At 34.3% G+C, this 17,869-nt stretch overlaps 1 protein-coding gene across 1 annotated transcript in view; it reads left to right on the forward strand.

The window, feature by feature from the left end:
- The window catches only part of LOC150103000 (uncharacterized), a 361,006-nt gene that overhangs the window by 255,440 nt on the left and 87,697 nt on the right, over positions 1-17,869 (forward strand). The window contains exon 14 of the mRNA XM_090397703.1: positions 17,471-17,675. Coding sequence (XP_090253829.1) covers positions 17,471-17,675 — 205 coding nt within the window. The remainder of the gene's footprint in view (positions 1-17,470; positions 17,676-17,869) is intronic.

The raw sequence follows: 17,869 nt of genomic DNA on the forward strand, positions 1-17,869 counted from the left end.
GAAGCTCTTTGGTCGGAAAGGCCTGGATTTGATTACCATCCATGATGTGAGGAACCTTTATCTGGTCTCTTTGACTAAAGGTGAGTTAGTCAGTCTAATACAGAGGTAGGGAGGTTTTTTCACCTGGAAACTTGGGTTTTTCATCCCCCAGAACAGGCAAACCAGCCCCATGAAATACACACGGATTACAGTTGGGAATACTTAAGACACAGCCATAGGCCTGATTCATCAGCTATATGCCGGTCCCAAGGCTGGATAAAAATGTAGGAGATTGAGATAGTCTTATTTCCCCATAAAAGGGTTTTCATGGCTGTTGTATCATCATATGCTTATAAAAAAAAAAAAAAAAAAGTCAAACACCTTTGCAAGATCCAGCAATATCATCGTGTGTAGCCATTCCCTTTATCCAACGAAGCTCTCACTCTATTATAAAAAGTTAGTTGATTACTAATGCATGACTGACCTTACATGAAACCATTCTGCTCCTCATCGAGTATCATATTCTTATCCGTCCATCCCTGAATTCTTTTTTTGACCATCAGCATCCTCTTTTATGCAAAAGAATAAAAGATTTTTTTAAGGGCATCACTAGTTCTCCTGCACATTCTCTTAAAACATGAGTTGATATCCTATCCAATCCCACAGCTGTATTTGTATTCAAATTTTGCAACATCCTAACTACCTCCAATTCATCAAACTCTGTTCTCACATCAGTTCCTGTCATCTCTTCCATAACAGTATCTTCACTTCGATGATAACTCAATCACTCAATAGCTGAACAATTTTGTCTTCCTCTGTCACCTCTCTACCAGCTGCACTCATTAAAGTTATCCTTCTATGTTCCTTTTTCCTCCTACTTGCCACATAACGAAAAAGAAAATTGGAGGGATTTCTTTCACCTGCTCAGCTAATATTTTCTTCTCATAATCTGATTTTGTCTTCCCTACCATGCTCGTCACCTTTCTTGCCTGATCCTTATACTGTTGATGAGTTAGCTGGTCACCTTTCTCCTTATATATCCTCCACATTTTCTTTTTTTGTAACCCATGCTTAATGATACTACTTAACCATCTAATTCTTACCCATTTTACCCTCCTGATCTTGGGTATACACTGTGATATTGTTTTCTCCAGATACACCTTGACTATTCCCCCCCCCTTGCAATGTGAACATCCTTCCCTTTCAGATCTTTATGCCATGGTACTGCTTCAAGCTACTTCCACTATGTATCATAGTCGCCTGCCTTGTAGTTCTACATTTACTCCTTCTTAACTGGAATTTCCACATAATTGAAGGCAGTGTAGCCACTTTAGTGCGGACAGGTCTTCTGATGTTGAAACCTTTTTCACTTGGTTATACTATAAATTAAATATGCCAAGAAATTATATTCTGGCTTTAATCCTGTATCCAAATGTGAGCAAACAATGTTTACACATGAAGTATCTTCACGACTGGGCTACTTGTATATAGAGGTTATATACAAGTAGCCCAGGATACTAAGTCATATATAATGACTTAGTATCCTGTAATGCAAAGCACACACCCTTTCAGTCATGTATAATGCTATGCACAATGGAAATTTCTTGCTGTATCTGCAGCCTTTCAATCTTGCACTTTGCCCTTGAGAAAATCATGCAAATTTTGCTTGCCCATCAAAGACATCTTCTTTGCCATTGTTCTGCTGTACATAGCTGCCATATGAACAATATATAATTTAAGGAAATATACATGTTTTACTTAAGTCTAAATAATTTAGTATCTCACACACTTAGAAAACAAACATCATCATCATCATCATCATCAAATTCCTGCCATGTACCCTCAAGGGGTGTACAGGATATGACAGTACTACATGAAAAAATTACATCATTACTAACTTCCTATCTACAATTTTCCTCCAAATCAGTCTGTTACTTGTCAAGACTCCAACATTATCAGATCTTATATTTCTATCATCTAAGGCACTTTGTACCGTATCAATCCACCTATATCTTGGTCTTCCTCTGGGTCGTTTTCCTGCCAACCTGGCAGAGAACACTTCTTTTGCTAATCTTTCCTCTCCCATTCTATTTAAGTGACCATACCATCTGAGATTAGCTCTGCTAACGCATTCTTGGATGCTGACAATGTCAAGTTCTTTCCTAATATCCTCATTTTTAATATGATATTGCCATTGATGCCATCTGTTCACGCCTCTAATCTTTCTCAGGACTCTCATATCTGTGGTCTCTAGTCTTTGGTCAAGTGTTTTACTTCTGACCCAGCTCTCAGATCCATAAGTTAAAATTGGTTTGAACACAGTCTTGTATACAGCTAATTTAGTGTTCCGACTAATTTCTTTCTTATTCCATATGAATTTATTCAATTGACTTCCCACGATACCAGCTTTGCTGATTCTGTTGTCTATTTCTATATTTAGTTTACCATCTTCAGTAAAAATTGTGCCTAAGTAGCTGAAATGTTTTACTTGTTCCACAGGTTCTCCATTCACAACACAGTTGACATTTTCAATGATTCTGCCTATTTTCATTGTCTTTGTCTTTTTATTGCTGACCTTCATACCATATCTATTACAACAGCTATTCAATTTAGTCAGAGAATCTTGCAGACTTGTAGCGGATTTATTTAGAAGTATAACATCATCCACATAAAGCAAAGAGCTGACATTAACATCTCCAATTTTGATATCAGGTTTAATACCACATTCCTTCATAATGTGATCAATATAGATAATGAATAACAGAGGAGATAATCTACATCCTTGTCTCACACCAGATTTAACATTAAACCATCTTCCTGTATTTCTTCAATTCTAACTGCTGACTCACAACTCCAATAAAGACTAAGTATTGCTTGATATAATGCCCCATTGACACCATATAACTGCAGCGTATTGAATAGCTTCTCTCTTGGCACCTTGTCATATGCCTTTTCCAAATCGACAAAACTTAAATACAGATCTTTGTTATATTCCCATGCTTTCTCGACTATTTGTCGTAAAGTGAAGATCTGATCCTGACAGCCTCTATTTGGCCTGAATCCAGCTTGTTCTTCACCAAGCTTTTCTTCCACAATTCTTCTCAACCGTTTCTCAAGTATACTTGCATAGATCTTGCCAGGAACACTCAGTAGGGAAATACCTCTGTAATTCTCACATTCAGTTTTATTTCCCTTTTTATGTATGGGTACTATGAGTGCTCTACTCCAATCATCGGGAATTCGTCCCTCTGTCCAGGCTTTCTGAACTATGCAATGCAGCCACTGTAAGACTCTTATACCACCATACTTCAGCATTTCTGGTCGAATATCATCTACTCCTGCTGCCTTTCCACATTTCAAGCCTTTGATGGCTTTTTCTACTTCAAGTGGATATGTATTCCTGACTGCATGCCTGGTCAGTGTTTTTTATCACTGTGCTGTCATCACTGCTTGTTTCATTTAGCAGTTTTTCAAAGTAATTACTCCATACTTCAAGGATATCTTTTTCTCCTGTTTTCATTTCACCTTTATCATCTCTAATTCCTTTTACAGCACTCTTTCCTCCATTCCTAAGCTTCTTCATCAACCTCCAGAATATTTTGCCACCTTCTTGATATTTATTTTCTATATTCTTGCCAAAGTCCTCCCATGACTTTTGTTTAGCTAGTTTTACACAGTGTTTAGCATTCTTACATTTGTCTCTGTATTCTGTAAGAGTAAAAGCTGACTTATTTGCCAGGAACTTTTGATATGCTTTCTTCTTTTCCTTCACTGCCTCTTTAACTTCCTGTGTCCACCAGGGAGTTCTGATTTTTTTATCCTTGCACACAACCTCACCACATGCCTCTCTGGCAGAATCAATCAATGTTTCCTTCAGAGTTTGCCACTGAATCTCCAAGGTTTGATTCCTGTTCTCAAACTCTTTCATTTTCTTTTCAATAATATTTCTGTATTTTAGTCTACAGTTCATATCTGAGAGCTGCTCAACTTTTATTCGCTTTAAAACTTTCTTACATGTTATTCTTTTCAATATGAAATTCAATTTTATCCTGCTCAAGACTAAATAGTGATCACTTCCAATTTCAAATCCTCTGTACACTCTGGTGTCCTGCACCAGGGAGAAAACATCACTATCAACAATAACATAGTCAATGAGACTTTTCTTATTCCTAGCCTCTTCTCTCCATGTGAATTTGTGCACATTTTTATGTTGGAACATGGTGTTAGTAATAACCAGTAGAAAACAAACAAATACAATAAATTAACTTGGTATTATTAGCAAGAATTTGAAAAAAAAATTACTTATCTTTTGCAGCATTATGAATCAATGACATTTACCAAATATCCTCAAACTCAATTGAGAATAAATGAGATTATAAATAAATGAGAAACAAGAGTAAATGAGAATAAATAAATAAATGAGAAACAAGAAAAACAACCTTAGTCCATCCACTGTATCAATGCACTATAGGTTGACAACATTTCATGCGTGGAAGTCACATATGTGTACATACACAAATATACTCATTAGTATCCTGATTGGTCTGACCTCTGAGGGTTTCTCTTTGTTTGGTTTATCAGCTACTTATAGTAGTAAGTAGTAACATTTTTGAAACTTTTTTTTGGCAACCCCATATTTCTTATGTTAGGAATATGTTTGCTGGTGCTTCAGCTCTGACAGTGACTCAATGAATATCCTCTTGTTTTCTTGAATATGTTTTTTTGTGTAATCAGTTGAAGTTTTCTCATTTTATTTGATGAAAAACCTTGAGAGCAAGTTTACCCCAATTCATTGACCTGACCTCAATCATAATGACTGCCTCACCATTCCTAAAGTGTTGGAAATTTTCATCTTTAACTCTATATTCTCAAGTTGTTTAAAAAAAAAAACTCAAAATTATCCAATTTTATTTTATTTTTAGCCCAGTAGTAACCAACTATTGGGTTAAAAGTTTGTAACCAACGTATGCATAACTGTATATATACACTGTTTGGAAAGAAGTCAACGGACACCATAATGTGAGGAACAAACAGCCATGGCTGCCACCTTAATAAGTTGTAGGAACTTTTTTTTTTTTTGCTGCAATGACTGCAGCAATCCTATGACAATAGCAATCTTTGGGAATTTTGGACTATTGTAAAGTGAACATCCCTTGACCTCATCCAATGCTCCAGTTCAGTCTACAGATGTTCAGTAGGGTTAGATCAGGGCTCTGTGGAAGCCAGTCAAGTGTGGTGACGTTCATTGTCAATAAACCACACAATTATAGCAGCAGACTTATAACACTGTGTATTTTCTTGCTGAAAGAGACAGTAGTTCAGTTCCATACCACAAAGTAGGAAACATTGCATTGTCCAGAATGTTTAGATACCTCTCGGAGTTCAGTGTTCTTGGTACCACAAACAGAGGTCCGAGGCCAAACCAGGAAAAATAGTACCATACCCTCACACTGCCACCTTTGAATTTCATAGTTGGGGTTACTCTAGTAAGAGACATTCATCATTTATTTCCCCCCCCCCATGGCAATTAAACAAAATAAATTACTTCCCTGTACTCTCAAACCAGCCCAATTCCTGATTACTTTCGAATCAAACACTTCCTGACACATTTTACAAAAAAAAAAAAACATGCAGCTAGCTTACAGTCATTTTTTGGCTTTTCTCATCTATGATATTTTAACAAAATGGCCAGCATCTATCATTTTTGTTGCTGACTTATTATGTATATAACAGGTTTTTTATTCTCAGTTCTTTGAAATCTAAAAGTTGCATAATTCATCTTTTCGGTGTTAATTTCTTTTATCATTGATTTTTACAAAAGTTTTTGTTTATCTAGATATATTCTATGCACTCAGTTATCGCTGTCTAATGCTCACCACTTTTAACTGCATACCATCTCATCTCTGATCAAGTTTTTAGTTAAATTTTTACCATCTTTGTCTTCAAGACTTTACACAAGTATGTAAATCAATATCCTTCAATTAAAACCTCATTAAAGTTAACATTTAAGTCTAGATGTTAAAAAGAGACTGCTCCATCGCTATAAATAGCCTAGCTTTTTCTTTCCTACTTCAAAATATTTTTACTTTTGTTTTAGGTTTGTTATCTCTCTTTCTTATTGGCTTCTTTGAAAAAATTCCTTTGTACCATGCTTACTTTTTGTTTTACTAGATTTTTTTAATTTGATGAGCCTGAAACTGCAGTGGGAAAAAAACCTTGGAATAAAGGCTGACTCAAAAAATAAAAAAATAAATAAATATTTTTCATGCACCTGATAATCAGCATACTGGAATCAGTTTTGCTATTGAAAAAAAAAAGTCATTCCACACAGTTTATCTGAGCCAACACACACAAATAAAATAATTTTAAAAAATTTATAAATTAAAACAGAAGTCTCCACTCCACATTCAACAAACAGAGGCCCTTGACTTACTCACAGAGCAAGATCCATTTTTCCATTGAAGAACTCCTTAAGAAATCACTAACACTGCTAGAAATATATCGCTTTCCAATTGTCAATCTCAATTAATCTTAAATCTCAATTAGCAATAAAATCAAAACTCCAAATCTTCTCCCCTCACCTCCCTTTAACTCTAACAAACAGAAGCCATAGAATGCTGCCTCTTTACCAGAGACTGTAGAATGTTATCTTTCCTCAATTTCCATATGTATGGGGACACTTTGTGGGGAAAAAAGTGTAAAATCTACAAAAGTGTGACTAAATCACAATCTTCATACATACCTATTAGGAAACCAGCATCTTTTATTTACAAATCTAAGACCAGTCACTCCTCTTTTCTTCTTTCTTAGCCATTTTTGATTCACTGCTGAATGAAGGTCTCCTACATGATCTTCAAATTTTTTCAGTTTTCTGCTTCTGCCATCCATCTCTTTCCAGCCAGTTTTTCTATTTCATCTACCCATCTTGTTTTTGGGTGTCCTTATCTTCTCTTTCCAGTTGGTATCTATTCTGTTACTTTTCTGGTCCATCTATTGTCCATTCCTCAAGCCAGATGTTCTGCCCATCTTCATTTGGATGCTTTTACAATTTCTATTGTATCCAAGACTTTTCTCTGTGATCTTATCCATTCCTTCCTCTTTTTATCCATTAGTGTTATCCATTGAAAGTGGATTACAGAGCGAAATTAAAAGAAGAATACAGTTAGCCTGGTACTCATTTGTGAAACTGAATTCATTTGGGAAATCTTCAAAAATTACTTACCCTGGGATGATTCTCTCCATGCTTCTTTCTGTAAACAGTATTTGTTTTCCCATTTGTTTAGTTAGTGCCCAGGTTTCTGAGCCACAGGTGAGTACTGGTTATATGCATTGGTTGACTACTTTGCTTTTCAGGCAGATGGGTAAGATATTTTTAAAATGTAGTTCAGTTTCCCAAATGAATACCAGGCTAGCTGTATTCTTCTTTTAATTTCACTCTGTAATCCATTTTCAATGTCAAAAAGTTTCCCCAAGTACACATAAGAGGAGACCATTTCTATTGGCTCATCATCATGCTTGTCAAGGATTTAGGCCTGTTCCGGCCTTAGAAGTCATCGTTGAATCTCTTAAGAGGACGTCCTAGTTTTCTATTTCCTAATGGTTTGTAATTTAATTTGCTCTTAAGTACTTATCAAATATAACTTTTGTTGTTTTTTTCTATTTATTTTAAGACCTATCTTCTTGCTTTCTATGCTCAATATAATTATCTTTTCCTGATTTTCTGATTCTGAAATACAATATCATCTGCTTATCTTAAATTGGTTAATTCTTCACTTTTTACTGCCATGCCTTTCTCCAGTTAATTTTTAGAATCATCCTCTGAAATGGTGTAAAAATTTAGACGATATAAAATCTCCCTGCCTTATCCCCTTTTGTATAGGGATCTTGTTGTTTTTCTATCTGTTGTCTTATAGCTACTGTTCCATTTTTGTAACAGTTTTAAAATTCCACTTTTAACAGCTCCACATATCGATACCTCTTTTAACACGTTCATTGCCAATCACACGATATCACGTGATGCGAGTTCTCACCAGACGGCCGATCACGTGTTATCGCGTGGATGTCGCTATCAAGTTTCTAAGCAGAATAGTATAGGGGCCACAGCGAGACGATGCGTAATATTTATATTGGCCACTAGGGAAGGGATCGACTTTCATGGAGTGGGGATGGCCGCCAGCCATTGTCCAGTGCGCACAGTGGCGCCGTTCGGACAAGGCGACGACGCAACGATTTTGTTTAGTTATTCGTTGATTTAGCGTGCTTGAAGTTTGGCTTTTATTTATTTTGAGTATTGTTTTTGTTTGTTTTTTTTAGTAAGTTCCCTATAAATGTTGATTTTTGATAATTATTTTTTTCTATTTGTATGTTATTTTTAAAAATTCTATGTGATTATAAAAGACTGATAATTAAAGTTATAATTATTATATTTAAATGTTTTTTATTTGTAAAATATATAACTTATTTGACCGAATTACATATCACGCGATATCGCGTAATAGATATTTAGAGTACATAAATCCTATGTACATAATAATAAAAGCATATAAATAATATATTAACTTATTTTGAGCACAATAAAAACTAAATAAAAAAATATAAAAAATTTGGCCACCACACGAAATTCAAATTTTCAGCTTGGCAATGAACGTGTTAAAACATATTCAATTATAACATATTCTTGGGTTTCTGTTATTGCAGAAGTTTTGATACTGTCAAAGGCCTTTCATAATCTATAAATGCTAAACAAAGAAGTTTTTGATATTCTTATTGTTTTTTTTTTTTTTCATGGTTTGCCTCAGTGCATGTTTGTGGTCAATTGCACTATATCCTTTTCAGAATCCAGTCTGCTCTATTGTTTGTTTTAAATCCAGAATAGGTGTTATTCTGTTAGTTAATTTTTATAAGTATTTTATACAGAACTGATAACAAGCTAATTGGTCTATAATTTTTGGCTTCTTCTTTATCTCCTTTTTTATAAATTAATGTTAATATTGTATTATTCCAGATTGTAAGTATTTTCCCTTTATCAGTATATACGTTTGATATGGTTTGTTAGATGTTTTATTAATTATTCACCAATCTTTATTAACCCAATTTTGATTTCATCTTCTCCTAGAGCTTTTCCATTTTTCATTTAGTATATAGCTTCATGTATTTCTTTTTAGGTTATCAGTAGTTCAAAATTATCGTCAGTAGTGGAGTTGCTGCTATTATTCTGTATAATTTTATCTCACTCATCTCTGTAAAGTTCTTTGTAAAATTCTTCCAGTCTCTTGATAATTCCTTTTGGATTTCTTGCTACTCTACCATTCTTTTCTTTTATTGCTGTTAAGTGTTTGTTTCCAATTATCAGGCTTCTTCTTAGACTTTTCATATTTTTGTTACTTTCTATTATTTGTTTGATTGTGCTAGTTTATAAACTCTGATTTCATATCTTACTATTTTCTGTATAGTTTTACATAATTCTGAGCATTCTATTTTTGAAGTAGAATTTTTATCTTGTTTCATATCTCTTCTCTTTTTCATCATGTTTATGATTTCCTGTGAAAATTTTTCTTTATTCTTTGCTGATGTACTCTTAAAATTATTTGCAGATATTACTGTGATATCTGTTCTTGTTTGATTTAGTTTATCTGCATCCTCTTCAAAAATGTTTCTTTTATCTAATTTTTTATTTATTATGTTTCTATATTCTTTTTGTTTTTCAGTTATTGTCTTAGAGTCAAGTTTTTTGGTTGTATTTACTAATTTCTTTCTTTCTGATTTGATGGGTAGCATAACTTTAGCTCTTACTAGTCTATGATCACTTCTTGTTCGGAACTGATTTATGACTCCTCTTTTATCCATCTATAAACCACTATTCTTATATGTTATATATTAAAACACTTTCTCTGACCGATTATTTCATTGTCATGCCAAACTAAGAACATTTAAATAAAAATGAGAACTATCATGCTAACTTCAATTTTATGTAGTCACCTTACTGCTGTTGAATGTCCTCTGAAGAGCATTAATGAGATGTTCAAAAACTGGCATAGTTTGCTGTTCTGTGCATGAGATACTGACGGATAGCATTACATATCAGCATTACAAGTCAAAATACATGACTGTAGTCATGTATTTTGACTTGTAATGCTGATATGAGATGCAAAAATGTCATACCATTTTATCTTAAACTTGTAATGCTCTTGGAGAGTCCCCACTTTACAGTGTATAAAAACCAATTTTTGAAATTCTGCCATCAAGGAGAGGGGCTCTTGATGCACAAATTGCAGCAAGCATAGCAATATGTCTCTAAATTCACATTGAAACAATAGTGAATTCAGATGGATAATAAAGAGGTGATTGAATCAAATTAGGCATTTTGCATTTGTTATGGGAACATGACTGAAATAAAAGTTCTTTGGAATTCTGTCGTTTTTATTTTAACACTTCATAAAATTATAATTTAAAACACTATCAAAATATAAGCTATTCTTTTCTGTGTTCTTGATCCATTTCCTCACAGAGATCAATCCTGCAATACCAGATCTGATCCTTGGGTCAACAAATTCTTCTCTTAGTCAAATTGACAAAGCACTGTCTATGTAGCAAGTGTGCCATTGTTGTTGTTTAAGAAGGTGACAGTCAGACCTATCTAAACACTGTGCTGAGCAAGGGAGAAACTCCAGCTCCTTGATATTTTCTTGAATCCAAACTGTTATATATGTAGTTAGTGTCTAGTTTGATCTTGATAGTGGAGATCTTGCCTCAGTTATTGAGAATAGAAGTTGATGCTGATGTCAGTCTTTTCTAGAATTAGCCAAATTAACTATGGCTCTCAAAATGTATCTCTTATTGATACTGGAAGTGTTGCTTCATGCAGGTTGATCCATTGATTTTAAGTGTTTGGATTGTTGATATTCCCTTTTCATTGCATGTAACAATTCATGTGATAACATTCATTCTGGATTGCCAGTCAGCTTTCTACAGCTTTATTTACAGACTTTCTGCAGGCCTTCCTGATTTATTTATTTCGTATCCAAACACAAGTGATACAGTAGTAAGTGGTGCAACATGATTTACAACAAATTAGGATACATTACAATGAGATCATCTTAGATTTGGTAGGTGAATTATACAGGGAAATGATAATTAAATATGAAAAAAGGAAACTATACATAACTTATATACAATAAATATGGTCACATGTTCCTCCAGTATCTTGCACAATCAACTGCTCTTTCTGTGCAGGATATAAGGTCCTCTTTTATGCAAGGTGATGGAAGAAAGGGGCAAGAAAAAAGGTGTTCCATGGACTGGGTTGTCCCACACTCACAATTATCTGGGTCAGTGAGGTAGCCCCATTTGATGAGGTTTTGTTTGCAACGTCCTATCGTTCTCAGTCTGTTGAGGCTTTTCCAAGTATTCCAGTCCAAGTGGACACCACCGTCTTGATGATGCTTCACCATTTCTTTCTCTCCTGTGCTTCTCTTATTGCTTGTTCTAGTTTAAGTCCAGTGATTCTTGATATTTGGTCAATCCACTTGTAGGGTGGCTTTCCTCTTTTTCTTTTCCCACACTGTTTACCCTGGGTGATTATTTTTTCCAGGCAGTTGCCTTCCCTTCTACATGTGTGTGTCCAAAATATTGCACTATTCTTAAGACTATTACACTTTTTTTATAATCTTTGTCAAGTAGCTTTATTTTATTCTCCTACATGTTTCGCCAATCTTTTTCTATTGGCATCCTCAGGGAATACAAACTAGTAAGCTAAAATGAAGGTTACGGACTAAAACCACATAAGATCAGAGTGGCATTCAAACCAATCAACACTATTTGGAAATTTTTAAGATCACCGAAAGATCCTCACCCATTCTGGAGTATATAATATACCTTGCTCATGTGGTATTAGTTACGTAGGTCAGACCTCTAGAAGCTTTGAAACGAGAAAGAAAGAACACATAGGATATGTCAGAAATAACAGACAAGACATTTCAGGCCTTTCATGCCACTTTGCCTCTACTAACCATCATATTGAGTGGGATAAGAGCCTTATGCCATACATAGAAGATAACTACCATTCAAGAACCTTTAAAGAAGCAGCAACAGTCGCCCGTAAAACTGAAAACCTAAACAAGAATCAAGGTCTAATTTTACCAGAAATTTGGAAAACTTTTATCAGATCATTAAACATCAAAGAAATTAACTTTCATAACAATTACGTAATGAGCCATAACGAATCAATCACGTTAACAAGACACGCACATTGTCACGCACAATACCATTTTTTTGTATGAATTAGAACCATCAGTTATAACCTAGTCCGTAACCTTCATTTTAGCTTACTAGTTTGTATTCCCCGAGGATGCCAATAGAAAAAGATTGGCGAAACATGTAGGAGGATAAAATAAAGCTACTTGACAAAGATTATAAAAAAAGTGTAATAGTCTTATGAATAATTGTCAAGAAAAAAATTCAACATATTGCACTATTCTCTTGTCAATTATATTTATCAGTCTTGTGTGGATATTCAGTTCTTCTAGGATACTTTTTTTTGTTTGTTTTTCTGTCCAAGACACTCTTAACAATCTTCTTCAGCACCAGAGCTCGAATGCCTCAATTCTTCTTCTGTTATCTTTTGTCATTGTCCAAGATTCAGAAGCATAGAGAAAGATCGAATAAACTAATGTTTCTACAAGCTTAATTTTGGTCTTTTTGGAGATGTGCCTGTCTTTCCAGATCTTAGTTAAATCGTTCATCGCTTTCTTAGCTTGTGCTGTTCTTCTTCTTATCCCTTTTTTACATCCATCATTTTTTGGTATTATTTACAGAAATCGTCGACAATTTATATAAATTGTTGACAATTTCAATTCCTTCTACATCTATCTCTTCTGTGTTGTTTATAACCATTATTTTGGTTTTGTCTGGATTTATTCGTAAACCATGGCTTAAGCTTTCCTATTCTAATTGATTTAGGCTGGATTTTAATTCCTGTTCATTTGTTGCTGTTATCACTGTGTCATCTGTGTATCTTAAGTTAATGATTGTTTGGCCACCTAATTTAATGCTTCCATTCCACTTTTCTAGAGATCTTTTCATTATAGTTTTGCTGTAAAGGTTGAATAGTAATGGTGAGAGTATGCATCCTTGTCTTGAACCTTTTTCAAATTGGAATGCAGGGGACACTGAGTTTTCAATTCTTACTGTTGCTTGATTTTGTTGATATTAGTTCTTTATGAGGGTTGTAGAAAATATTTTTAACTTGGGTATAGTTATGTTAAAGATACCAAGCAATTTTGATCAGCTAGTCTTGCATAAATTGCAGGCGCAAACTTGACATTTTGTCTGTTTGCTTACTTGGAAAAAATGGAGTAAAACCAGGTTTAAAATTGCTTGGTATCTTTAACATAACTATACCCAAGTTAAAAATACTTTCTACATCTATATCTCCTCCTGAAATTTTTATTTAATAAGGTTATAACACCTTATGGTAACTCGTTTTGGTAAAATACTTACAAGCTCTGCATTACTAAATCTTGGTATTTCTAGCCTGGCTCCCCACTGATGAGACCTCAATAAAGGTCGAAACCGGTCTGGGTAGTGGCCCCTTGCGTTTAATACAAAACATCATACATCCCCTTCTTGGAGATGTGTTTTGGCATTAAGGGTAAATCTTAAGATTAGTGATCAGAGCTTGCTCCACTTCTACCACGAGTTGCCTTGGTCTTGCACTACCTGTGGGATCAGCTAGTCTTGCATAAATTGCAGGCGCAAACTTGACATTTTGTCTGTTTGCTTACTTGGAAAAAATGGAGTAAAACCAGGTTTAAAATTGCTTGGTATCTTTAACTTTATGAGGGTTACTAGATGGTTTGGTATTCCTGATTCTTGCATGATGTCTCATAAAATATCCCATCTCATACAGTCAAAGGCCTTGGAGTAATCTATAAGGCATAGATAAAGGCTTAAGTTGAATTACCTCCTTTTTCGATTATTTGTCTGATTAGATATATGATCTTTAGTTCTTCCACCTTTTCTGAATCCTGATTGTTCTTCTGAGATCTGATGGTCTATAAAAGTTTGTTATCTTTCCTTAATAATGTGTAGTAAAATTTGCTGGTATGTGAGATAAGGGCAATGGTGTGGTAGTTTTCACATTTGTTGTGATTGCCTTTCTTGTAGATTGGGATAATGGTGGAACTAGTCCAGTTATTTGCCATCTTCCAGATTTTATTGCATAAATCATGTATCCAGTTGACTGCATTCTCTCCAAGGTTTTTCAGCATTTCAGCCGGTATTGAATCAGGACCCGGGGCTTTGTTATTCCTTAATTTTTTGATTGCTTGTTCTACTTCACTTCTGAGGATCTCTGGTTCCATTTCTTTGTTTTCCATAGCTCCTTCATCTTCTTGTTGAATAGCTGAGTCCTTGTAAAGCTCACCGCAATATTCTTTCCATCTTCTGGCTGTGTCATTAGTGTCATTTTAGATCTTGCCATTTTCCTCTGTAATTATGTTAAGTTTTGGTTTGAATTATTTGGTTATATCCTTAACTTTCTTGAATAAATCTGTTGTTTCATTAGAGTTGGAGTGTCTTTCTATTTTTTTACTGTTTTTGATATAGCTATTTTTATTTTTTTAGCTTTATCTTTTATATTTTTATCTTTATAGGCAATCTTTCCTTCACTTAACAGTGAAGGAAAGATTGCCAGAGGGAAAACGTGTGACAAGTGCATCTAGAAACGGAAGTGTGTTATGTTATTCTAGATACACTTATCACACTTTTTCCCTCTGGCAATCTTTCCTTCACTGTTTACTGGAAACCGACATATACGGGACAATATATACACATAAACTCCTACCACCACCCAACACCAAAACTAGGTGTCATCAACACTCGAAAAAACAGGGCTCAGATGATCTGTTCCAGTGAACAGGACTGAAAGACGAATTTAAAATTATCAGCAATACTTTCCAAAAAAACGGATACAGCCAAAACACTTAACAAAATTCTCTACAAAACCTCAAAAAAAAAAAAACAAAGACAAACCACACTACAGTAAAACTATAACCATTCCCTACATTAAAGGAACATCAGACAAAATAAACAGAGTACTACAAAAATACAACCTCAAAGCCACCTTTAAACCTCCCACAAAATTAAAAAGCTTACTCAACTCATCCAAAGACCCACTCCCTCCACTAGCCCACCCTGGAGTATGCCGTATTTATTGTACTTGCAACATACCATATATAGGAGAAACAGGATGCACAATTCCTATCAGACAAAAAGAACATATACAACACATTAGATATAATAATTATGGTGAAGCTGGCCTTTCGGATCATGCCCTGAATACCTTACACAGAATTGTCTGGAAAAGCACTAGCTGTCTACATCGCACTAAAACATGGTATGAACGATAAGTTTTAAAAGAGGTATACCGTGAGTAGACATATCGATACAAAATTAATAATGGAAAAAACTCATGTACAAAGATTATTTAATAGTATGATTTTCACCTGTGTGTCACAGGCATCTTCAGATATGTCGATGACATTTTTGCTGTATGGAATGGCTCTTCGGATGAACTTCAACAATTTCTCACTAAGTTAAACGCATTTCATCCTAGGATCAAGTTTACCCTATAAGTAGAATCAAATAAGCAGTTAGCCTTTTTAGATCTTCTAATTCTTTGCCAACCAGATGGTAACCTACATTTCTCAGTTTATAGAAAGAAGACTCATCCAGGCCATTATATCCATGCTGAATCTCATCACCATCCCAGTCAAAAGGTAGGAACTATTAAAACACCGGTTCATTGGGCCCACTCCTTTTGTTCTTCAGACGATCTTTTACAGAAAGAACTACAATATATAACTTCTTCCTTTCTATCTAATGGTTATAAGAATTGCTTCATTAAAAGAACTTTGAGCAGTTTTAATATGTCTTCCTCTTCAAACACAGAAGAAATAACGCACATTACTATCCCTTATGTACAAGGCATCAGCGAACGTATAGCAAAAGTTTTAAAACCAGTGAATATTTTTGCTGCCTTTCAACCGTTTAGAAAAATCTCCACCTTTCTCACTTCTCCTAAGGACAAGCTTCCACATCTTAATCATCCAGGTGTCTACCAGATTCCGTGCTCTTGTGGATTATCTCATTTAGGACAAACGGGAAGCTCTGCCTCTATTTGGCTAGAAGAACACCAATCTTATATTGAATACTTTAAACCTGAAAAGTCTGGACTTGCAGAACATGCCATCTTCACTAGACAAAGAGTTCATTGGAGAAAGACAAGAGTTCTTCACAAAAGTCAGTTTCTCGTGGAACACCTTTATAAAGAAACGTGAAACTCTACTTCATTCTCCTTACTTAAAACAGATCCGACGGCTTACGTCTATCCTCTTTATGGGAGATAGTACTTTACAAATCAACTAATCTTTCCTAACTTTTTATTGTATTAATATTTTTTTATTTTTTTTTTTTATTTTTAGGAAACTTATTGACCTTTTTAGTTATCTTACACCAGCTACTTAGATGGCGCTTTTTGGAATTGTCAGTTATTGTTTAATTTGAGCTTAATGTACTGAAGATGCCTGTGACACACAGGCAAAAATTATACTATTAAATAATCTTTGTATGCGAGTTTTTTTCGTTATTAATTTTGTATTAATGGTATGAATGGAAATTTAAGGAAGCCTGTGAGATCATTATCAACCATCCCAATCTGAACAATAATGATGGTCTAAAAATCCCAAATATATGGAAGGCATATATTCGACCCACAGAACCTTCCTCACTAAGAACAACTATAAACAGGACTGTAGAAAATCCAGTATCTTAAATAACAATTGTAATACTAAAAATAGGACATCATTGTTTCTGAAAAAAACCATCTCCAAGAAAGAATGTTTTATCCTGTCATCATAAATAGAATTTAGCTTGATGTAATTTATAAATATATATTATTTTTCACTAGAGGTAATGCCAGTAGAATAACATGTGATCAAATCATTGTTTTTCTAGCTTACAGTTAATAATGTAACTCAGCTTGTTTTGTATATTTATGTATGCTCCAGATGATGATCTTGATATGAAGATCGAAACGTTGGGATAATAAAAAAGTTTTTTAAATGATTGTAAATTCCATAAAATTTTTAAATGAATGCTGATCACCATGTAACACTAAAAGAAAGGATTTCTCTGATTTAATTTTGAGCGGCCATAAACTTGAAGATGCAGTTTCTCAAAATGATTCTAGATGGACTTAGTCCACTTTGGTTATGAATCCCTCATATATCAGTTTCACTATTAAAGAACTTTTATTATTAATAAGTGAAAAGCCATTATAAATATCTAGTGTATTTTGTTATTTGGGGGAAAAAAAGTGTTGGAGGGGTGGATTCATTTACTATATATTGATATTAGATTAAAATTTTTGGTATCAAGAATATATTTGTTTAGAATTTCATCAACTAAAATTAATGTCTTTCATTTCTTTTAGTTTGGAAGTCTCTTGCAACACTGTCTCTCAACTGTTCCATATAGTGAAGTAGCTGGATTAAACAATGTTGAATGGGATGCTATAGAAATTTGTCCAAAATTCATGGTGCACTGGCTGTATCATTATGAAGCTGCAACTTCTCTTAGTAGCCATGTAAATACAAAAGAGCCACTTCCTTTAGATATGCATAAAAAATTATGTAATAGTAAGTTTTTTTTCCAGTTTCACCATTAAAGCTAATTATACAATTGCATTATATTTGCGGAACAGTTGCAGTTATTTTTCATACTCCTCAAAGGAGTCAAAGGACTTATTGAGAGATCCAGCTCCTTAAGTTACTGATATTAAATATCCATTGTTTCTTTCTCCTTAAGCAAAGATGCACACACTACATCTGAC

This window comes from Typopeltis vanoorti, chromosome 9, assembly GCF_054136105.1.
Source record: "Typopeltis vanoorti isolate ZY-2024b chromosome 9, IOZ_Tvanoo_1.0, whole genome shotgun sequence".
Taxonomy (NCBI): Eukaryota; Metazoa; Arthropoda; class Arachnida; order Uropygi; family Thelyphonidae; genus Typopeltis; species Typopeltis vanoorti.